Genomic DNA, 21,082 nt, shown 5'->3' on the forward strand with positions numbered 1-21,082 from the left:
GAGGAAGCTCTCTTACAGTTTTTTTTGTTTTTTGCTGAAAAACTCACCTTTTGGTTGCTTTTGTGCTCGAACCAAAGCCATGTCTCACACACACAAAAAAGCTTTGGCGCCCTCTTGTGGCAATTTTAGTGACAAACACCACCTCTATGTTGAACTGCACCTACTTTAAGCATTGCATTTAATTTTTCAAAATAAATACTGAAATAAATATTTAAATAATTCAATGTTTATTGCGAATTATTAAATGATATCAGTGTTTGTTCATTATTTTTAATATTTATTTCATTATATTAACTAAAGAGGTTTATAATTGCTTATAAATGCCACAAGATTGCAACAAAATTCCTCTCCCCACCCCAAACAAATAAAATAAATATTACAAACAAAAGTTTGGGAATGCTTTAAAAAAAAATGACAGCAAGTTTGCCTCACAATCGAGAGGTTCGGGTTTCAAATCTGCGGCTTCAAAAACGGGCATATAAGTTTCAGTGAAAAATTTGCCCTTAAGTTTGACTATGAGTGTGACTGCTTGTTTTGGCTATACAATGGCTCTCAAAAGTCTACACACCCCTGCTCAAATTCCAGATTGATCAATTAGAGTATTTGCAACCTTTTTCCCACCATTCGTGTGATTTAGACTTGTGCAACACAATTGAAGCACGCAGATCAACCCCAATTATAGTTCCGTTGTTCTAGTAGGCTTTTGGAGCAGAAGGTTTTGCGCTTTCATTTGGAAGTGTTCATAATTCCCCCCACCTTGCCGAAGGCCCCTGTTCACGATGCTTGCCTGCATGGCGGGGTTGCTTTTGAACCGTTGACAATTCGCTCCGTTTTTGACTAAGGCCCCATTTCCAGCTCCTGCTGCTGTTCCTGATGCTGCCAGCAGCACGTTTCGGTGTGTTAGGAGTTCTTTTGGTGATGAGCAGTGCTGTGTTTGCGCCAAGCAAACCCTTTGGTATGATGGCTGCAACCCCCCCTTTGCAGCTAACACAAAACTTTGAGACATCGTGGTTCATTGCACAATTGTTTTGACTTCTCCTTGCGGACAGTAAGAACAAAAAAAGGGTTTTGAAAGGATTTGGCTTGGTTTTATTGATTGATTTTAAGATCTCCAAAACCTGGCATTTGAACAGGGGTGTGTAGACTTCCACTATGACTTACGCTTATTTGACATCATGTGAAAACTGAACGTTTGCCTAAATTCAAGCTCACCAAACCAAAGTAAGTTATTTTTTGATGCTTTCGTTCCACTTACATGGAAAAAAAACATCCTGATGTGCCAGAATCTTTTTAGCTTGCTACCTTTTTGCGAGCCCTCAGCAAGTTTGTCTCGTGGTCTCTCATCCGAAGAAACGTCCAGAAACTTGCGAACAGGAAGAGAAAACGTCGGAGACACGAAAAGGAAAAGTGGCAGTCATCCGGCAGTGCTGCTGCTGCAGCTGGACTTTTTCTTTCTTTTGTGGTGTGCTTGGACCCTCGTCGCTCACGGAGAGGGACGTCAGGATTTGGATTTGGATTTGGATTTGTCGCCCTTCAATATTACATAAGGATCTCGGATTTCTCGGAGCCAAAACAAAACGCTTGCAGTCACACGAGCTGCCAGACATCACGTGAGCCGCATTCAAGCCGTCAATGAGGGTCCGTCGGCAAATGCAAGGCGCTGCTAAATACAGCTGAGCAAGCCCCATTTATCCTGTGGGGGGGGGGGGGGGGGGGTTAATGCGTTACAGGCCAGGAACACACGCATTTGGTGAAAATAGGAGAGAAAAAGACTTCTCTTTTCGACACAAAGTATACAGAAAAAAATACTTTTATTGTACCAGTACTTAATTTGAACATGATTGGAAAATATCATTTTAATGTTCTATTATTTTCGAGAAAAGGGGATTATTAGAGCAGTCTGTCGTATTTTAATCACGTGCAGCTATTAACGAAGCTCATCAAGTACCGCCTTGATTCAGTATTATAAGTAGGACTGCTATTAGCAATTATTTTAATATCAATTCATCTGTCAACAATTTCTTAGTGAAAGCATTGTTGATAAAAAACAACAACTATATTCTAATTATTATTTCAAAATTATTGGCAGTGCAAAAAATGAAAATAAATTGATTCTGATTCACTTACTGGTAACAACTTTCAGAAATTTGGCAAAAATGATCGTCGTCATTCTTCAAATTAGAAATGGTTGTTTTCAAATATCTTATTTTGAAGAAAAAAAACAAATACACAGAGATAGTCATGATAGCGCCAACAGAAATAGGACAACATATGCTGTTGAAATGCTGAAATTCAGAAAGCTTGGACAATTTCGAGTTAAAAGTCTTCAAATACAATAAGAATTTATTCAAATGGTGCAAAAAAAAAAAAAAAAAGGAGCAAATGTCAGAATTACAATAAGAACAACCGAATCAAAATAATGTCAAATCTGATGCTCTTTCTGTCCGCATTGCACACTCGGCAGCCTTCGGGTTTCTCAAAAGCGTTGAAACAATACAATGAGAAAAATGAAAAGCGTATTGAAAATAATGCACACATTTGGTAAAAGATGTTTCCGTCCGTCTGTCCTTTCTGCTGTAGAAAAATAGAACAACTCTCAACCGTTTGCTTTTAGTGTAAAAAAAAACCCTCACAAGAATAAAATGCACCTGAAGGGAATCCATGAGGAAGAGCGGGCGACTATAAATATAGAAAATATTTCCTTTGACTGGCTAACTCGTCAGTGTGGCGCTCGACAGGATCCAACCCTTTTCTGTACATTTTTACAAACGTTGGAAAAGGTAGAAAAATAATCATTTGACAAGCTCTCTGCTGCCTTTGGATTGAAATACAAAACGATTGCGTTGCGTTGCGTTGCGTTGCGTTGCGTTGCGTTGCCCACCCGTTCAAACGGCAGCTCCTTCTTTGGAAGAGTCACAAAAAACAAAAACAAAAAAAACACACACATCGCAATTCAAATGCTAACGTTTTGTTGACTTTTTTTTACAGTCCACATAATTGCAGATAGAAAAAATTTAATGGTCAAATATTTTGGGAGTTTCAAAGGGAATAATAAAAGACACGGGTTTGGGCTATTTGCGGGCCGACCCGCTCGCCAGGAACGGGGATCCACTGTACTGTCACTTTCAATCAGGGATGCTCGATACCACTTTTTTTCTTCGACCGATACCAGTACAGGTACTCAACTCTGGAGTAGTCACTGATACCAAGTACCAATACCACTAGTACATTTGATACATACAATTTTCCCCTGAAAAAACAACGAGATACAATTTGAAAGAAAAAAATATATAATCCCAGTATAGCATGAAATGATGCTAATTTTCTATTCTTCCTGATCACTTAACGGCCACAAGAGGTATCAGCCCGATCCCTGGTATCGGTACTCATCCATCCCCATTTTAAAGAAATGGTTGGAAAAAATGTCGCCCCCTGCCGTGCATGGCAGTGAACAGCATGCTAACCTTTGCGCTTCTTGTGCTTTCAAAAAAAAAAAAACAGTAGTAGTCCACTTGCGATGGTATTGGTACGCTCTTTGCCCAAACTAGTAGGACAACTATTGGCATACTAGTTAACTTAATAGTTGTCCAAAAACAAAAAAAATCTGGAATAAGGGCGGAAGAATCAAACGGAACAGAGGCCACTTCAGACGAGCACCAAAGCCTTGGGGGAGGTCCCGGCCAAAAGTGCTTGGATTTGTGCAGGGACGGGAAAGTGGCCAACGTGCCCCCAGAACAGAACGTTCCGGATAGCAGCGAGCGGGCAGTAAAGCGGGGCCGGGGGAGTTAAGCCTTGGGGGAGGTCGTCGGGAGCCGAGACGCTGTCAGTGCTTTGATGCGGGTCGGAGTCTCGTTTGCGCCGAGCGCTACGCATTGAGAGCTTGGGGGGACGTCACTTGGGTTCACGTACACAACCGCATGACAAATGAAACATTGGGAGCTTGTGGCTTTCTACTCGTTGACAAATCCGTGAAAAAGTCTACGAGCGACATGCGCTCAAACGCACGCACGAATCCAGAAGACGAGAAGACAAAAGACAAAAGACTTTGGCGAGTTCAGAAAAAGTAAATGCATCAACACTTGAAGGAATTGAAACAAGGATTTACGAGTCGAGTGCAGAACTTTTCTGACTTGAGACCAAGTCAAGACCAAGACTTTTAAGAGCTTGGACCAAAGCCAGGACCAAGACTGTGAAGACTTGACACCGATACTTTTAGGACCGGAAGCCAAGTCAAGACTGAGACGTTGAGCGCTTCAGACAGGGTCAAGGCCAGGCCACATCTTTGCGGACATGAGACACGTTCTTGAGGACTTGAGACTCAGTACTAAAGACCAAGACCAATGTGAGAAAGACTGACTGCACATTTGGTCTTTCCTGATCTTCATAATAAATCCAGATTTTCACCTGCATTCGGACCCCTGCAGACCAATCGCTAGCCGGGACGACCTCAAGTACTCCAACCCCCGCAAAAGCAAACGAACCCAAGTGACGCCACATGCACCCAAGTGTAGCGCTCGGTGGAAACGTGGCTTTCGTACCCTTGCCATGCCCAACATGGAAGACTATGAATCTATTGTTCCGTTCAAGTGGGACCCGGTACCAGCTACGATCAGTGCAGTGCCGTAGCCGTCGCGTCTGTGTTTGGGTTCGAGACCTTTTCGTACACAAGCAGTAGTGAAAAACCGAACCTTTGTACGGAAAGCCGTTTGAGCATGTCACCATTACTTTTGATATCCATCTTAAGGACTTTGTGCTATGTGACCTCACCAGCAAGACAATTCAATGTACTAGTACAATGACTGCATCTTACTAGTAGCATTTTTTTTCTTTCAAAAAACTGGATTAGTGCCACTTTTCTTGTCTGCTCGTACGAGTTTAAGATGGATCTCAAGGATACGGAATCAACACTCAAACTCAAACGGCTTGCTTCCGTCCCTTGCGGGGACACTTCTGTTTGAATGGACTATCAATTGGCCCGTCGCGGCTGAAGCCAGTCGGCAGCCATCTTACGTTGCCACTGTTACCGTCTGACAACGCTTGTTGATGTTGTTGTTGCCGAAAGCACTTTATGCCAGGATCCTTGTGTGGAGTCAAGACAGCCGAGCAAAGAACCAACTTCACTGTTTTGCATTGACCATGCCGAGTCTCGATATCAGGAAATTGTAACTCCTCAGGGTTAGCAGCAAATCCTCCCTAATTGGCTTTGCTTTCATCACACTGATGATGGTTGAGACACGATGCACACCAATCTTTGAGTAGCACTCGCAGATATACCTTAGATAGATGTAGATGTCGATTTCAAATCTGTGGGAAACACTCTATATGATTCTCCCAGACTTATTGGTACAAACGCACGCCACACATTGTGGCATGTTTGCCGTAGAGACAGAAAATAACAAGAAAATGCCGCAGAGAAAGTGTTGGAACTGGGCCAGTTTACAGAATGGCAACATAAGATGGCCGCCGTTGGCTTCACTTCTCACTACGACGAGTAAGCGGCATTGTTAGTCCATTCATATGGAAGTCCGAGGGACACACTGTCTCTTCATGCGCGTCTCCACGCCCCACCTGTCTTGTCATTTACATTCTCTCCACTAGGAGGTGACAGAGGACGAGCCTGCAGCAAACACACTTTCATACACAACTTTTCTCACACACACACAAATGCTGGAACAGAAGTGCAGTTTTCTCAAGTTCGGAGACCTCCCTGTTAGATCGGAGGGACCCCGTCTTTTCCCGAGCCAGGAAGCAGTAGCCAATTGTGCCCAAACTGAAATGAAGACGGCCACCCAACTGGGCCAATCCGGGTCAGAACCTCTTGATGGTGATGGCAGGCTCCGTGTCTTTGTTATTGCGGTAGCAGGAGGAGCAGTAGTTGCCCGTCTCGGCGAGTCCGTAGAAGACGCAGTTGGGGGTCCGACATAGGCTGGACGGCAGCGTGGGTAGAGTGCCCACGCTGCCCACAGAGTAGTGGCGCACCGACGGGAGCGCACTATTGGAGTCCAGGAAGCCGTTGGAGGGGCAGAACCCGGTATAGTCTGTCGACATGCGCTCCAGCGGGTACGAGGGTACCGCATCGTTATTATTACACCGAGGGTTAGGTGCGTTAGGGTTAGGGGCGCCCCCCTGTGCTGCGGAGCAGTGCCTCGGAAGGGTGATGTACGACGGGTAGGCGACCGCGGGCGAGCCGCCGGCCAACTGGCGCCGAGTGTCGGCGTAGTGCGTGTGGAGGTGCGTCGCAGAGGGCGTCTGCTCTGTCAGGGAGGGCCGCGGGATGGGCACCACGCCAGAGTACATGGACGGGTTAAGGAAGGTGGTGCCGAGCTGGAACGAGGTCAGCGGGTTCTCAGCCAGCTCGACCGGCGCGGGGCCATTTTTGGCCGGCGCGACGGCATAGGTGACGCCCCTGCGCTCGGCCTCGCGTCGCTGCTCTTGCTCGGCCCGGGAACGCTCCTCCACCTCGGTGAGGTAGCGCTGGATCCTCTGCTTCCGCAGCGGGTGCTGGTTGTCGGTGGTCAGCATGCCGGCGAACACGAACCTCCTCTCGCCGTGCATGGCCGCCTTTATGATGCCCAGGCTGACCTTGACGTCGGTGCCGTACTTGTAGGCCTCGCCCTCCGCGCCGCTGCCGCTACTCATGCTGCCGCCCGTCCCGTTTAGGCGCTCGCTACCTGACGAGGGCGAGCCCTTGCCCGAGTCTTCAGACGGGTGGGACGGAGAAGGGGCGCCATCCTTGGCGGCCTTCTCGGCCCCAAGCGAGCCCTTTTTTTTGCCGCCGCTCTCCTTCTTGCCGTGTCCGGCGCCGCCGTTCTTGCCAGTCATGAGACCGCCCACGTTCCGCTTCAGCTTGCTGCTCAGCGTCTTGCCAAAGCTGCCCAGCTTGTTGGCCACCGACTCGGCCCTCTTCTTGTCTTTCTCCTTCTTGGCTTTGTCCTTATGTCCCGCGGTGGGCGTGCCGCCGTTGGAGGACGTCGACGAGGCAGACGAGGTGTTCTTGGCCAAGGGTCCGCCACCGTTAACCGCGGACCCTATGGGTACGGCGTCTCCGTTACCGTTGGAGCTACTGCTGACCGACTCCTTGTCCGACTCGCTGGAGTCGGGAGGCGTGCGCGCGTCCTCTCCGGCTGAGGCGGTTGGGGACTCGGGCTGGGCCAGCGGCGCTTGCTGGAAGGAGAGAAAATACAAGTTAGGCCCGGGACGCACATTGCGATCATCTGTCAGGCTGGTTTTGTACGGATTTTTGCCCCTTCTCGAGCGAGGGCAGCAAATGCTTTTCAAGATTATTCTTCAGGGAAGCTGGACCGCTTTCGAGTCATTTGACTCAGTCAACTGTGACGTGGAATGGAACGCAGTCCATCAGAAAAGCAAAGGACAAGGAACAAGGAAGCAAAATAAAAACAAATATGCGACCCAAAGTCACTTCAAGTCAAGAAGAAAAGCTACAAGCCCATTTGCTTCTGAACTTGTCCAAGCTGATATAAAAAGCCATAACCAACTACTCCTGTGGTCTGGTGCACTGCATTTGGATTCTACACACACACACACAAACACATTCCAGTTACGCTAGTTCAGATGGTTGAGTGTGCAAAATGCGTGAGAATCCTGCGGCCATCCTCACCTCGCACGGCAGCGCCAGCCACTCGACGGTCATGTAGCTGTGAAGCATCTGCAGCTTTGCTTCCAATGACAGAGTCACACTAAGAAGAAGAAGAAGAAGTCATTGTTACAATGAACAAACAGCGACCAAAGTAACTACAGTGGATTTGCAGCCGGCAGTGCTGTCAACTTCCGTATAGGGTTGGAGCTTTACATTTTCACGCTGGATGCCGTCCCGGCTGCAACCCACCTCCTTTATCCAGGCTTGGGACTGGCAAGGCGTACATGGACACGACGACACGCGACTTGAGGAGAGCGAGAATCGAACAGACGACCGGGTCTACCCCGGAGCCACGTGAACTTCTCTGCGGCGTTTCTTATGTTATTTTCTGTCTCTGTGGCAAAAATGCCACATTGTTTATATATACACACACACATACACACACACACACACCCGTGTGCATCGAAGTAAGCCCAATAGAAATATACAAGCGGAGTTAAACAAACACAGCGAAGCAGCACAGCAGTACAACGTTTGTCAGACAAAGTAGTGCTTTGGCGCCATCTTCTTGAAGAACCAATTGGAAACAATATCATCTCTACTGGACAACAAGCCTGGTCGCGGGCAGAAGAACGTCAAGTATGAGGTTATTTACCAAGCTACTAGTTTCTCCAGTCCATTCATAGAAACGACTTAGAGCTAATCTAGTGAGCAAGTGTCGCTAATCTGGAGTCGGGGATCAATCCCTAAATAGGAAGACACTACGTCCTTACACACTGGAAGGATGGCTGGGAAGGTTGTAGTTGCAGTTTTTAAATAACTCTGAAGAAGAAAATTGTATTTTTGCAAAAATAAGTCAAAGAAATTTGTGAGAAAAAAAAGATCATTAGTACAATAAAGTTGTATTTTTTGTAAAATAAAATGTCATAAGGTGAGTGGAATACTGTACTGTCATAAGGACATTCATGGCATTAAAAAAAAAATTGTAAGAGGACTAAACTTTTTATGAAAAAGGAGAGTGTCATTTTCAAAGTCAAGGTAAGTATTGCACTGTGAATTTTGGCGGAACATACAGGACACCCTGATTGTTAAACTGTACTAGGAGAAATATTGGACAAAATGATAACACGGCCGAATGAGATTGCTCCTGTATACTTTTTGGTGATAAAAAGCATCAAAGAAAGACAAGTTGATAGCATCATTATGATGCTGATGAAGGCAGCACCTGCCAAGTTTCTTGTTGTTGGTGTCGTCCTTGCCCCACTCCCAGTCTGGTCCTGGATCCACGGCAAAGTGCAGAGGGAGCATTTTGTGCTCCGAGTCGGTGAGCGGGATCACCACTGAAACACACAAAACACACACGCACACACTCACTCACTCACTCATCAACAGCGGTGTGAAGTAACTAAGTACATACAAATACAGCCATTTCTGGACTATAAGCCGCACCAGACTATAAGCCGCAGGTGTTTTTGATGTTACCGCTACTTTCTTTTCCATAATGAGGGCGCAAATTGTCTCGCTCTCGTTCTGTCTCTCCGACTGTATTTGGGCTCACTTGCTTTGTTTTGCTCTGCCTGACGCTCTTGCGCTTCCTTTATAGCGCCCCCCCCTTGTGATCTGATGGATGAGCCGCACCTTTGTATTAGCCGCAGGGTCGAATGCAAGTGAAAAAAATAGCGGCTTGTAGTCCAAAGATTACTGTACTTACAGTAGATTGTTTCCAGGTATCTGCACTTTACTAATACGCATTTTTTTCCATGACCTTTTGGATTAGGGTTACTGAAGCATTGTACGGAAACGCACCTTGCTCAGCCGAGCCGTCCTTCTGCTCCATTGGCACCAGCGCCGAGAAGTGGGCCTGGTCGTAGGCCAGCACCAGCGGAGAGCGGTGGCACATGGTGGGCGCCACCTCCAGCGGCAGGAAGATACCCCCAAACGGGATGGGGGCAAAGGCTGTGGTGGGACAAACAAGGGCGCGGTTAAATAACACACAAAATGGACACAGCATTAGGTACACCTGCTAGGATAAAAATAAGCGACCAAACTTTTAATATGAGAACTCGGCTTGCATGATTTTTGACATGTTAAAAATCGTGCCACGGTAAAACTATCAATGGCGATCTCACCCTCTCCTCCAGAGTCCCTCAGCATGGTGTCGGCCACCACCACGATGGGTCGCTTGAGGATGTGGGCCAGCACAAACACGTGGAACTCTTCCAGGCTCTCGTACACGGGCTCATCCGAGGATTCCCCCCTGGAGCGGACGGCGGACGGCGGACGTTCGCGTTTAGTGGGCCACGGACGGACGAGCGTCCTGGTGCTTTTTGCCGCTCGCTCACCTGTTGACATGGTTGCTGTAGTTGACCCGGGGCTCGCTGGAGGCCAGTTTCAGCAGCTCGTTCCACTCCTTTTGCCACTCCTCCTCGCTGTAGACCAGGCCCGACTGCAAACGAGACACGCATGCACGTTTGCAGCATCATTCACCATTTTCAGCGCAGACTTGCCCATATTGCCAGCTGCTTTTGTGCATTTTGCCCGATTCTTCAAGATCCATAAAATGTTGTGTTCCGTGACAAAATAAGCACTAAAGTAAAGCTAGAGCCTTTCAAATAAAATCTCCAACTTTCCCCCCAAAATTCGATTTCCTATTTTAATCGCTTGCTTTTTTTGTGGCTAATTTGGGAAAGCCAGTAGTGGACGTCCATTTTGGTTTTGGTTTAGGGATAAGATCAGACTTTGTGGTCAAGCCACTGGCTTGAGCTGCATGGAATTACAGGCAGGGCCAGAGCAATTTCAACAAATAGGAACAAACAGAAAGTCAAACAGGTGTGAGCGGGCGTCTTGTCACAATAAAGACCTGCTCAACCTGCAGCGCAAACTCGTTATCATTTTTGTGGCGGCGGCGGCGGCCGTTATGAGGCTCCTAAAATGGAAATGAGACAACGTATTCAAAGTCAATATTCACCTGCTGCAACGCCTCTTCTGTGAAAAGGCACCACGCATGGAAAATTGACTTTTGGCTGTCATTTGACACGAAGAGCTCCTTCAAAAATATGATTTACAATCGTGACCTTTTATAAGTCTTCGCCTCAACAACATTCCTTGGAAATCATAATGCCTCATCACTGGTGAGCTATTTTTAGAATGGGCTCCAGAAAATCAAATAAAATGTTAGTGGCGAATACGAACAGTTTGAATTTAATTCAAATATTAAAAAAAAAAATACATTATACATGCTTTGTACTTAAACATTTTAAATTGTGTTTAAATTTACTTATTTTAATTTATTTTGTACCCTTGCACAAAATAATGCAGTCTAATAAAAAAAACTGGACATGTGTATTTTTTTTTAATGTTGTAAAAAAAAAAAATTATTTTAGTTTTATTTAAAAATCCGAACATAATTACGAATACAATACGCGAATACAAACCCATTTGAAACATTTCAACAGGCTTCCATTTTTGCACATTTCAGACACTACTTTTTAACACTTAAAAAAACACAGCAATAAGTGAAGCGCAAAGTAACAAGGGACCGCTATATTTGACAAAATCAAAAGTGCCCAGTGGTGTGGGGTGAGTCGACGGGCAGACGGACCTCTTTGTTCTGCTGGGTCAGCTGCCATCTCCAGCGGCGCTTGAGGGCGTCCTGCTTCTCGCCGTGATCCATCTGCTCGTGCAGCGCCTTGCGCAGCGACAGGTCGCGGTCGTGACAGCCCCACATGCCTGCGGCCGGTGCCACCCCCATAAAGAGAGAACGAGCTCGTTCACACGTGCGCTTGTGGACGAGGACTCAAGACAAACGTAACCATGTCAAGAAGAGCCTTGAGATACGAGTTGAATTAGTCATCGTCCATTGAAAGGAGTGCAAATGCCATCAGTTCGTTCAGGCCTCCAAACGCTGACACAATACTACATTTTATAAAAACAGTCGTATATCTTTTTATTTTTTTTTTAGCATGTAAGGAATTTAACAGTTTTTACTTTTATTTGTCTTTATTGGAACTCCTTCTGGGGTGAACAAATTGGCCACCACGTATAATAAATACAGTGATGCAGACACAAACAAAGAAGAGTTTCACAACTACTGTGAGCGACTCAGTAAGCTGAAGTAATCTTAGTCGTCTTTCATAGAGGATTAAAAAATATATTTGTGTTATATTGTCTGTCAACATACGTTACTGTACATTTGAATATCCATTGCTTAATTAAAGGGTTAACCGCCACAACTGTCATTACTGTCTTTGTTCTGTTTTGTTTCATTTTTGAGTCAACTTCACCTGCGAGTGACAATAAACAGCTTGAAGACTTTTTGGTTTTAAGTTCACTATTTGCCAAACTGCTTCGTGCTGTCAAGTGACCTGAATAGAGCTCACTGGCACAAGACGGCAAAAAAAACAAAGAAGAAAAGAATACGACCCAGCAACGACTCTTAAGTGGGGTCCCTCGTGTCTCAAGGCTCCACCGCATGTGCCGATCGCATGTCGTGTACGATATGTGCCATGCGTGCCAAATGCAACGAGGCAATAATGAGAGCTGACCGAGCGAGGCGGCGTGTAACAGGCAGTTTCCGTCTCCGGTGGTCGTCAAGGGCAGCAAACTCTGACAGTTGGGAACCACTTTGGTCCACCAGTTCAAGCGCCCTGCGGACGAACACCACAAATGATTTTGACAATAAGCGCAATCAAAGTTACCTCAGGAGATTCAACTTGTCATGTAGGGAATGAAGTTGGACTTTTACAAGAAAAAGTGGTTACATTAGGCTGTAAGATAATTGCCAAAATTATTGATGATTATTAATCACAATTATTCATCATGTTAGGTATAACGTGGTCTTTGTGACATTGATTTCACGTCACGGTGCTCTCGTCCTCCCCCCTCACTTCATTTTTCATCGTCTTTATGATCCGTTTACCAAACCTACTAATTCTTGCGCATACCTAACATGAGCACAATGTGACACGTTAAATTACTACCATTATATTAGAGCATTAAAATCGCAATAGGAGGGGGTATGAACTAAAGTTGTATTTTTTTCATGTTCAAGTCATACAAGTCTTTATTGATAAGGGAGTACAGTTGCACCAACGTTAGGGAATTAAGTCAGATTTCGTGATGTTAGCAGTAATGGTCAGTAATAGTCAGGTCATAAATTCGTATTTTGGAAGAAGGCATAAAGTTAGTGGATTTTCAAGAAAACGGTACTGAAGTTCAAACAGCAAACTAAAGTCGATTTTTTGCCAGAAATATTTGTGATTTATAAAAAAAAAGAAGGTCTGAATGTCAGGGAAAAAGTCGAATCTGTTAACATTTCAGCTCAAACAATCAACGGTGTTTCATTTATGCAGAAAAGTTGTGTTGGGTGTTGATCATCATCAAGCGTTTGCAGTCTTACCGGCATGTTCCAGCGCCACCATCATGGACTTTTCGATCAGGTCCCTTTCGCTGACCTGGAAGTCGTCCTGGTACATGCTGAGGTCGGGCAGCTGGAAGGTGAACTCGGGCGTGTTCAGCAGTTGCTCGTCGCTGCCCCCTGCGGGGCCGGAAGCATCCGGGCGCGGCAGGGAGGCCGCCACGGGCGAGACGTCACGGGCCGGGACCCCCCTCGTCTGACGTTCGGCACCTGCAGAAAAACAAAAAAAGACGGTCATGAGGCCAACCCCGGCAGTATCGCGGCTCTTCGTTGGCGCTCTTGCTGTATTTTGGATTTTTAATGTGACGTTCCAGTGGACTGGCAAGTCAGAATTTCTTTTTGTAGTACCGCATTGTGCCACAACATGCCAGGCGGCACTGAGCAGCGTAATTGACTGCAAAAAAGAAGAGAACAACGAGAACTCCAGCAATACTGGTTGCTCCCAAGTTGTGAGCTCAGTTTTTACTGTGTGCTGCTGCTCCGTGTGTGTGAAAGTGGCAGCTTCTTGAAGGTTTACAGTTATTTTAACATTGATGCTATTCCTAATACTAATGAGTCCATCTTTGGTGGCTTGCATGAAAGCGTTCTCTCTAAAAACCAAAGATAGTGCCTTTGTTTTTTGTGTGTCTGTTGCACCGTAAACTTCAAGTGGAGTGACACAAACAAGCAAGTCTTCTTTTCATTTCTTCAAAAGTGATGTTATATGATCGTCTACTTTTAGTATGTTTCACCGTGTTTCAAGTATGTGGGCGGGGTAAAATTATTTAAAAAATGTTTTATATGGTCTCTCTCGCTCCCATATTTTTGTCCTCATTTTTTGAAAAATAGTGATGGCCTCACCTTGAGTGACGTCGTCTTGTCTGTGCAGTACGGGCCGTCCGAGCCGGGCCATCTCTTTTTCCGGGGGCTGGTACGTTCTCTCCTGCGGGGAAAGAGGACATCAAGTCAAAGCTTGTGTCGCCCCCTATGCTGGAATTCTGCATTACAACAACAGAGGCGTCACTGAGTTATGAGGCTATGACTTGCCTCCACCCGCCATCCAACCATGTGATTAAAAAACAAAAAACTTTTTTTTTTTTTTTTACCTCCACCTCTAAAACATTGCCGAGGGTTTCCCCCAGTGCTTTATTAGCTCGGCGGCACACCATGGCTTTGTTGTCGCCCCGCCAGGCCGCCCCGCGCGCACTCACATTTCCCGGTTGCCGCTGGTCAGTCGATGGTGCAATCCCCCCCCCGTCCGCGAATACGGTTCGGCGATTGTCATTTGCATCCCTTGTCGACTAATACGATTCGCCGTTTGTCGTCCGTGCACTCCACCCCTTGACTAATATTTTCCTGGGCCAAATTTAGTTTGCCCACCAGGCTTAGCAAGTTTTCTGGGGGAAACTTCTGGTGCCATTTATCTTTTCTAATAAAAAATGTGTAACAAAAACAAAAAACGTGGTGTTTTTTAGTTGGGAACGGATTTCAATAGGCAAATTTGAGAGCAAGTTGAATTATGAGTTTGGTGACGGAACCAATTCAACTCCAAAGTCAGGTTAGCAAGCGCCACTGTCCCCTGACAGAGGCACAAGAAGAATGTGAACAAGTCGAAGGTGGTACGCTAACACGCGAGTGGACTGTCAATCCCTCCACGTGAACAAACAAGAATCCATTTTGAGTCGGTGTTGTTCCTCGAGATGAAGAACACTTTGTGTCTGTGGTGGCGTGAGCGATGCAGCGTGTCGCATTTCTGCTCTGGCAAATGCACATACCAGGCTGAATTCAGATATTCCGCACACACCCACCAACTGCCGCATGCCGGCGAGGCTTCAGTTGGGTCACAACACAAGAATCCGCCAAGTGGAACTTCCCTCTCGCGGCCTCCCTACATACGGCCGCCAGATTAAGTAGGCACACGCATACCGACAATCGGGCCCAATAGGAACATTTTGAAGTCAGCATGTAAGATCCAGGCTGAAAAGCAGGGTACACCCACAAAATAGGTGCGATAGTCATAACGTGTGCCTCGCTTTAGGTTAGCTTTGGACTTGACCGCAGAGTTCCAAAACATGCCCAACGGGAAAAAATGTCCTTTTTGAAGGACAAATCGTGCAAGTGAACAACTCATTGCAACTTGAGCGCATACCAACAATTCCAGCATCTCCTCCAACCTGCTGCGCAACTCGCCGGCTAATTAAGCGCAGGGGCTAATTAAGGAAGCAAAAGACATGAGGACAGAGAGCGTGAAAGGCTTTTGTTTCCGATTGGCCTTTCAAGTCAAAAGGTGGAGAGAGAGAAAGAGAGAGAAAGAGAAAGAGAAGGCCAGCCAGGCCTTGACCGACCAGTCGAAAGTGGCTTTGTTTGGTGACCAAGCAATTTGCTCAGATATCAAATTTCAATTTTTATTCCATGCTCTTAATCAGGAAAAATATCACTGTTGTATTGTTTGTCCATTCTTTCTCTGTATTGCTTATTATGGCTGAACCATTTTGAAGAATATTCACATTTCCCACCCTCAATATTGCAATTGAATATGCAATTATTTTCCCCCTATGTATTTTTTTTTAACAAACGCAAACAATACAATCAAGTCAAAGTGCTTTACATGATTTACGTAGCTCAGGTGCTTGGCGAGGAAGGAGCAAATTTGGACAAAACCCCCCCCACTATCTTTACGGGTGTACTGGCATTCCATACAAGTACGTTCCTTGTTGTCACGACGAGGACAACTTCGGCATGTGAGTGCAAATGCTCAATTACGCGTTGAATCACAGCCCTGGAATTCTCCCAATGTCAAAACTAAATGGCTGACTTCCCGTTCAATTTTAGTTACGTGTCTTTTGGCACTTTCTCGTGCGTCTTGTTATGATAGACGCACACAAAATAATCTGTATCAATTGGAACAATTCGTTGGTGGGGAAACCCTTTTTTCATGGAATTCACTCTCAAAATGGCTGCCTCAAAACCAAAATGGACTTCCTGTTCAGTCTCCTGCTGGGTGTGTGGGATTGTTGTTGTTTTTTCGTTATGATCGCCATGTCTGCCTAATTTGGCGTCAATCAGTGAGGCTGATATTTCCTCGTATGCCATGTTGACAGCCGCCCACAAACAATCCCCGCGCACACAAACTCACTTCAACCAGGAAGTGGCCTTCCAACTAACACAAGTTAAAGACTTTTGTTGACAATTGAATTACGTGTTGAATACTATTCTACTTCTTTTCTTTTGTCCAAACTCAAGCAAAGCTTTGACACGAGCATGCAAGGGTGCCGTTTGGACTCTTTCTGCAGGTTTTCCACGATCATCTGAAACAACCTGTGCTCGCTCAAAAGCCACACCAAAATAAAAGAGGGAAATTGTGGATCATTTCTTCATTACATTTCCAATGAGCAATTAAAAATACACATGATTTTCTTGTTCGCTTCTTAGCGTAACAGGGAAGAAAACAAACCATTTCATAATTCCATCTTCAGATCAATCAGAAATATAAAATTGAGGCTCAAATGTTTTTGGGGTTGTGTTTTTGACTGATCATCATATCAATTATTCAAGTATTCCAATAAAACTCCACTTTGCTTGATTATACACCATAACGTGTACATAAATGCAGTTTTCTTTATGGACGCTATTCTCTGTCATTCTTCCGTCCGCATGGAGCGACATGTCCAAACTAAACGTTTGTCCGTGATGAAAAATGAGCGTCGCCAACCTTTGGGGCAGAGATTTTTTCTATAAACCTTTTTTTGCAATGAATTGTTCAAATTACTCGAATAATCATTTCAGATAACGGATGAATTGTTGCAAGAACTTGTATGGCCCAAAATTGGTATTTTTTACGGATGATACTTGGATTTTAAAAAGTGAAGTTATTGAAATGGACTTCAAGCATCTGTCTCATGATTTTTGTCTGTAATAACATCAGCTAATGGCGCTGATGTATTGTCTTTCGCAGGGGAAGCGTTAGGCCATGAAATTTTAAACGAGTCTCTGGACGGGCAGCTTAGCGCTAACGCTAGGCATGTGAGCGTGTGGCTGACGAATCCAGTGTCACTTTCAGAGTCGGGCCCATTCCAACGTCCACATTAATAAGTAAGCGTCCCAATTGCTCGGGTTAGTAGGACACACGCGCAATTGTGTGTGTGTGTGTGTGTGTGTGTGTGTGTGTACTGTACACACAACTGGCAAGACAATAAAGCAACAGCAAGTCCACAGGAAGGTTGCGCTTGGCAAAGTGTGTGACGGCGGCCATCCCGTCAATTTGGACACGACTTGTCCTCATTAGGGTTGCGGGTGTGCTGGAGCCTATGCCAACTGACTTTGGGCAAGAGGTGGGGTACACGTGGACTGGCCACCAGACAATCGCAAGGCACGTATGTTCAGCATTCCTGGCTTTTTGGGGGAGAGAAGCTCAAACTTGTTGCTCATGGTAACCATTACCTATTTTTTTCCCCTTTATCGCCGCTTATTTGACCCAATATTAACCTTTCCATTCCGGGTCCACTGTGACTGTATGTATTTTCGGCCCACTTTTATAATTGGGCCCGTGAGCCGTTTCACAACAATATTGAATCAACTTTTGTGGCTAGATGCACGCCCCGAAAAATAGGCTTGAAACTTTTTTGAAGCGCAGATCACGCTGGCTTCTTTTAGACAACAAAGTCCACCGGTGCACCCCAATAGCTTCCAGACCAGACTAAGCAAACAATGATCCATTTTGCAACTAATTATATATTTATAACTAATCAACGTTTCCATGATGTTGTTGATGAATCCGATTTTAAAAAACAATTATTTTACGGTGCATAAAATGCTGGTTTGGCCCGTGTCGTCGTTGAAAATAGTCACAAATGGTGATCAATGTTATCCAAAATTAAAGCAGATGTGGCGGGAATGCAGTGGAATGGGCCCCTGACTCTGAAAGTGCCATTGGAGTCCTTTTTTGATTCAACAAAAAGAGAACCCGCATGCTTTCATGCAGGAGGATTATGAGAGGAACACAATTTACAGTTGAAAGGCTGAAATTTTGCAATGACAACTTGAAGTTAAAGTTTGTCTTCAACGTTTAATCATTCATCAAAATAGTTGTTCATTAATATAATAAACAATTAGTTGTGGTCACCCACGATGAATTGTGTCACGCCTCCAATCAATGAATATAGCTGTTGGCGCACACTTGAACGGCGAATCAACCTGCGAGCGACTTGTCTACTGCGAGAACTCGCTCGCCGTCCAGGTTGCGTCAGCGACTTCCGCCGGCCTCGTGACGCGGCACAGCTGAGGCTTGCCACAGACATGACTTATTAGCTTGTGCCACCAAGCTTGGGTGTGCCTTCATCATCAGCATGGCAGCCAAAACAACCAGTTTGACGTGTGCTAATTAGCAGACACGCTGTGAAAGTACACAACGTGATGAGGAACGGAAGGGCCCGTGTCAAATTTGATCTGAAATTGCGATCAGTGAGCATTTCACTTTCGCCGGCATTCATTCAGAAAGGCTGCGGAAGTTAAAGGCAAAAAGGCTCTCTTGTGGTTTCATTCATCCAACAGGAACATAAAAAGCGCTATTCTGGTATCTTTTAAAACTATTTATAAGATGTAAAAAAAATGATATGAAAAAAATGTAACCCTGTTCCAAACTGGATGGAATGGTTGAAGCAGAAAATTGTCATGTCTGCTTCACACACACACATACACACACAAAAGGGGGGGGGGGGGGCAGGTTGCATTGTACTGAACCTCCTCAGGAAAACAATTTACATAACAATAATAATGATGATGATGTGTTAGCCACTGCAAAACAACAAAATGCCTGAGCTTAACTTGGAACTACGGTGTGTTCATCGGTCAATTTCAATTTCAAACTGTCATAAATGCCTGAGGACTGACAGCAAAACAAACGTGGGGCCACATTTACTTCTGCGTGATGTCATGTTTTGTTAGCATGCCAGCATGTCATTTCAGGCACGCATTCTCTTCACGTTACATGTCGCTTTTGTTTGTGTAATGTCAACGACTCCACGAAAAGGGTCACATTTTACAAAACATCCGAATTGGGAATCATACCAATTATTATTATTTATTTATTTTACATTTTCATACTTTTATTCAAAAAGAGGACATTATTCCAAATTGACAGTGGATAAAATGCACAAACATGAACTGATTATGATTCAGTTACTTAACTGGTGTGGTCTATAAACAAATCTGCAAAATGAATAAATAAATAAAAGCAGATGTTTGCAAAGGTCCTATTTTGATTTAAAATAAAGATGATTAATCTTCTTAAATGAGGACTACAGAGATCGGAAACGATTTACTGTTGAGAGGCTGAAACGCTGAACATTTGGACAAGGTCTCCAAACAATTAGCAAAAGAGTCGTTGATCTATTTGATAATGAATTAGTTGTTGATTAATAGGTAAATTGTTGCACCTCTCCAATTTAATACAATGTCATGCAACAGAACTTGTCTTAATTTATACATTCCGTGATAATTTCATTGTTTGGGAGAGCGTTAATAATAATACTCGAGACTGAATTCATACTCTGAACTCATTTCATATTTGTGTCTGGTTGATACTTCGTTTTATTTAAAAAATAAACAAAAATCTGAATTGACTCACTAGTTACTCAGTACTCAAGTATTTTTTCACTTGATTCTTACTCAAGCAATTATTTGGAGGTTGTACCTTTATTTTTGACGTCAGTGATATCATTGCAAAGTAACCCTTCAGTACAATTTGTGGGCGACTCCAGTGTCCAGCTTTGCTCACTAACTTGACGAATTCTTTGTTGTTGTTTTTTGTGTCCTGACGCACTCCGAAGAGTCCTTGAAGGCAACTTAATAATTGAAGAGTGTAACACGGCCTTGATAAGCGAATGAGGGTGCGCTTGTTTTACTGCCTGGAGTCAAAAAAACGAAGCGACAAGAAGACAGTCAAGTGAAGTAAGCTCAGCTCATCGCTCGCCCTTCTTAAGTGTGGATGACGTCACTCACTGGCAGTGACAGACGTGTGCGTCCACACATGGCCGCCCGCATGCTGACACATCCCAGTCATGCCAGTCCACTTGGACTTGGACGGGGGAGGGGGGGCATTTTTAAATGGGAGCGAGAGAAGGGGGCGGGGGGGGGCATTTTAGCACCACCACAGCTGACACACGCGGAAGCAAATTGAGCGCAAACACAAGTGCTTTGTCGTAAATTAGCGCCTGTGACGTGCTGGACGAATATCAAGAAAGAACGCTTACATAAAAAGAGGCGTTGAAGAGCATGGGGTGCATGCGGCTTCGTACAACTTTACCGACGCGCGTTTAACACAAATGAACACGTCAATTGATCCCAATAGACTATTTTTTTTACATTTGTATTTCTTATGTATACTGAGCATCGTCGTTTTTGTGTCTCCTCGAAGCTGTGGCTAATCGGCGGCTAGCGTTAGCTGTTAGCTAACCGAGATTGCACTCCCCCCGCTTTGCCGCCTCCACCGCCTCGCTTCTTACCTTGAGCAGCCCCGCAGATGTTTTCATTCTTCCCGTCCTCCTACTTTCGCCCACTCGGTGAAAATGGACAGCGGCTAACTTTCCAGCATCTTTTCGTGGCGCAAGTGACCGTAAAATCCCCAAGCCGGACCATCAGCCACAAAGTAATTTCCACTCCACTTACAACAACAACGTCAACCGACTCCCAAGAACCCCGCCCACACCGCGAGCCGACCAATCAAAGACGAGAACGTTTTCCGGTGACACCGATATGAGCCAGTAACCAAGATACTAGCGTTTTGATGGACGTTGTGGTTGGCCAATGGGGAGAGGACAGAGGCGAACAAATGCCCGCTGATTGGCTTGCAGCAAAAAAATGGGCCGAGAGCGTGTTTTTCAGGGCCAGCCTATGGGCGCCTTCCTGCGGGGAGAGTGACAGGTGCTTCGCAGCATCAAAACGGTACTGGGCGGGTGATGAGGTCATCCTGGAATTGGATGACGTCAATTTGACCTCGCTTGTACAAAATAATCGTGGGAAAAAAACAAGAAAATAATTATTCCATATAAAAATGCAGAAAAAAACCAAAAACCAATTTCTTTAAGATATAT

The 21,082-nt window shown here is 45.1% G+C and overlaps 1 protein-coding gene across 1 annotated transcript; it reads right to left on the reverse strand.

The window, feature by feature from the left end:
• Nucleotides 1-1,794: 1,794 nt before the first annotated feature.
• Nucleotides 1,795-20,677, reverse strand: otud7b (OTU deubiquitinase 7B). Its single transcript, XM_086077316.1, has 11 exons — nucleotides 20,495-20,677; nucleotides 13,854-13,935; nucleotides 12,996-13,223; nucleotides 12,142-12,243; nucleotides 11,199-11,326; nucleotides 9,940-10,043; nucleotides 9,727-9,854; nucleotides 9,404-9,553; nucleotides 8,823-8,937; nucleotides 7,619-7,697; nucleotides 1,795-7,164 (listed from the first exon to the last, which is right to left on the reverse strand). The coding sequence occupies exons 1-11, from the start codon at nucleotides 20,519-20,521 to the stop codon at nucleotides 5,809-5,811; spliced, it is 2,499 nt and encodes an 832-aa protein (XP_085933442.1). The 5' UTR covers nucleotides 20,522-20,677; the 3' UTR covers nucleotides 1,795-5,808.
• Between the last annotated feature and the right edge of the window lie 405 nt (nucleotides 20,678-21,082).

This window comes from Leptonotus elevatus, chromosome 6, assembly GCF_054856555.1.
Source record: "Leptonotus elevatus isolate MCC_2025b chromosome 6, RoL_Lele_1.0, whole genome shotgun sequence".
Classification (NCBI taxonomy): domain Eukaryota; kingdom Metazoa; phylum Chordata; class Actinopteri; order Syngnathiformes; family Syngnathidae; genus Leptonotus; species Leptonotus elevatus.

Excerpts from the sequence above, each read along its gene's own strand:
- otud7b (XM_086077316.1), bottom strand. The coding sequence starts at position 20,521 with ATGAAAACATCTGCGGGGCTGCTCAAG. Across the intron at positions 13,936-20,494 it reads CATCTGCGGGGCTGCTCAAG|GAGAGAACGTACCAGCCCCC; the intron begins GTAAGAAGCGAG and ends CTTTCCCCGCAG. Across the intron at positions 10,044-11,198 it reads TGACCCAGCAGAACAAAGAG|TCGGGCCTGGTCTACAGCGA; the intron begins GTCCGTCTGCCC and ends TCTCGTTTGCAG.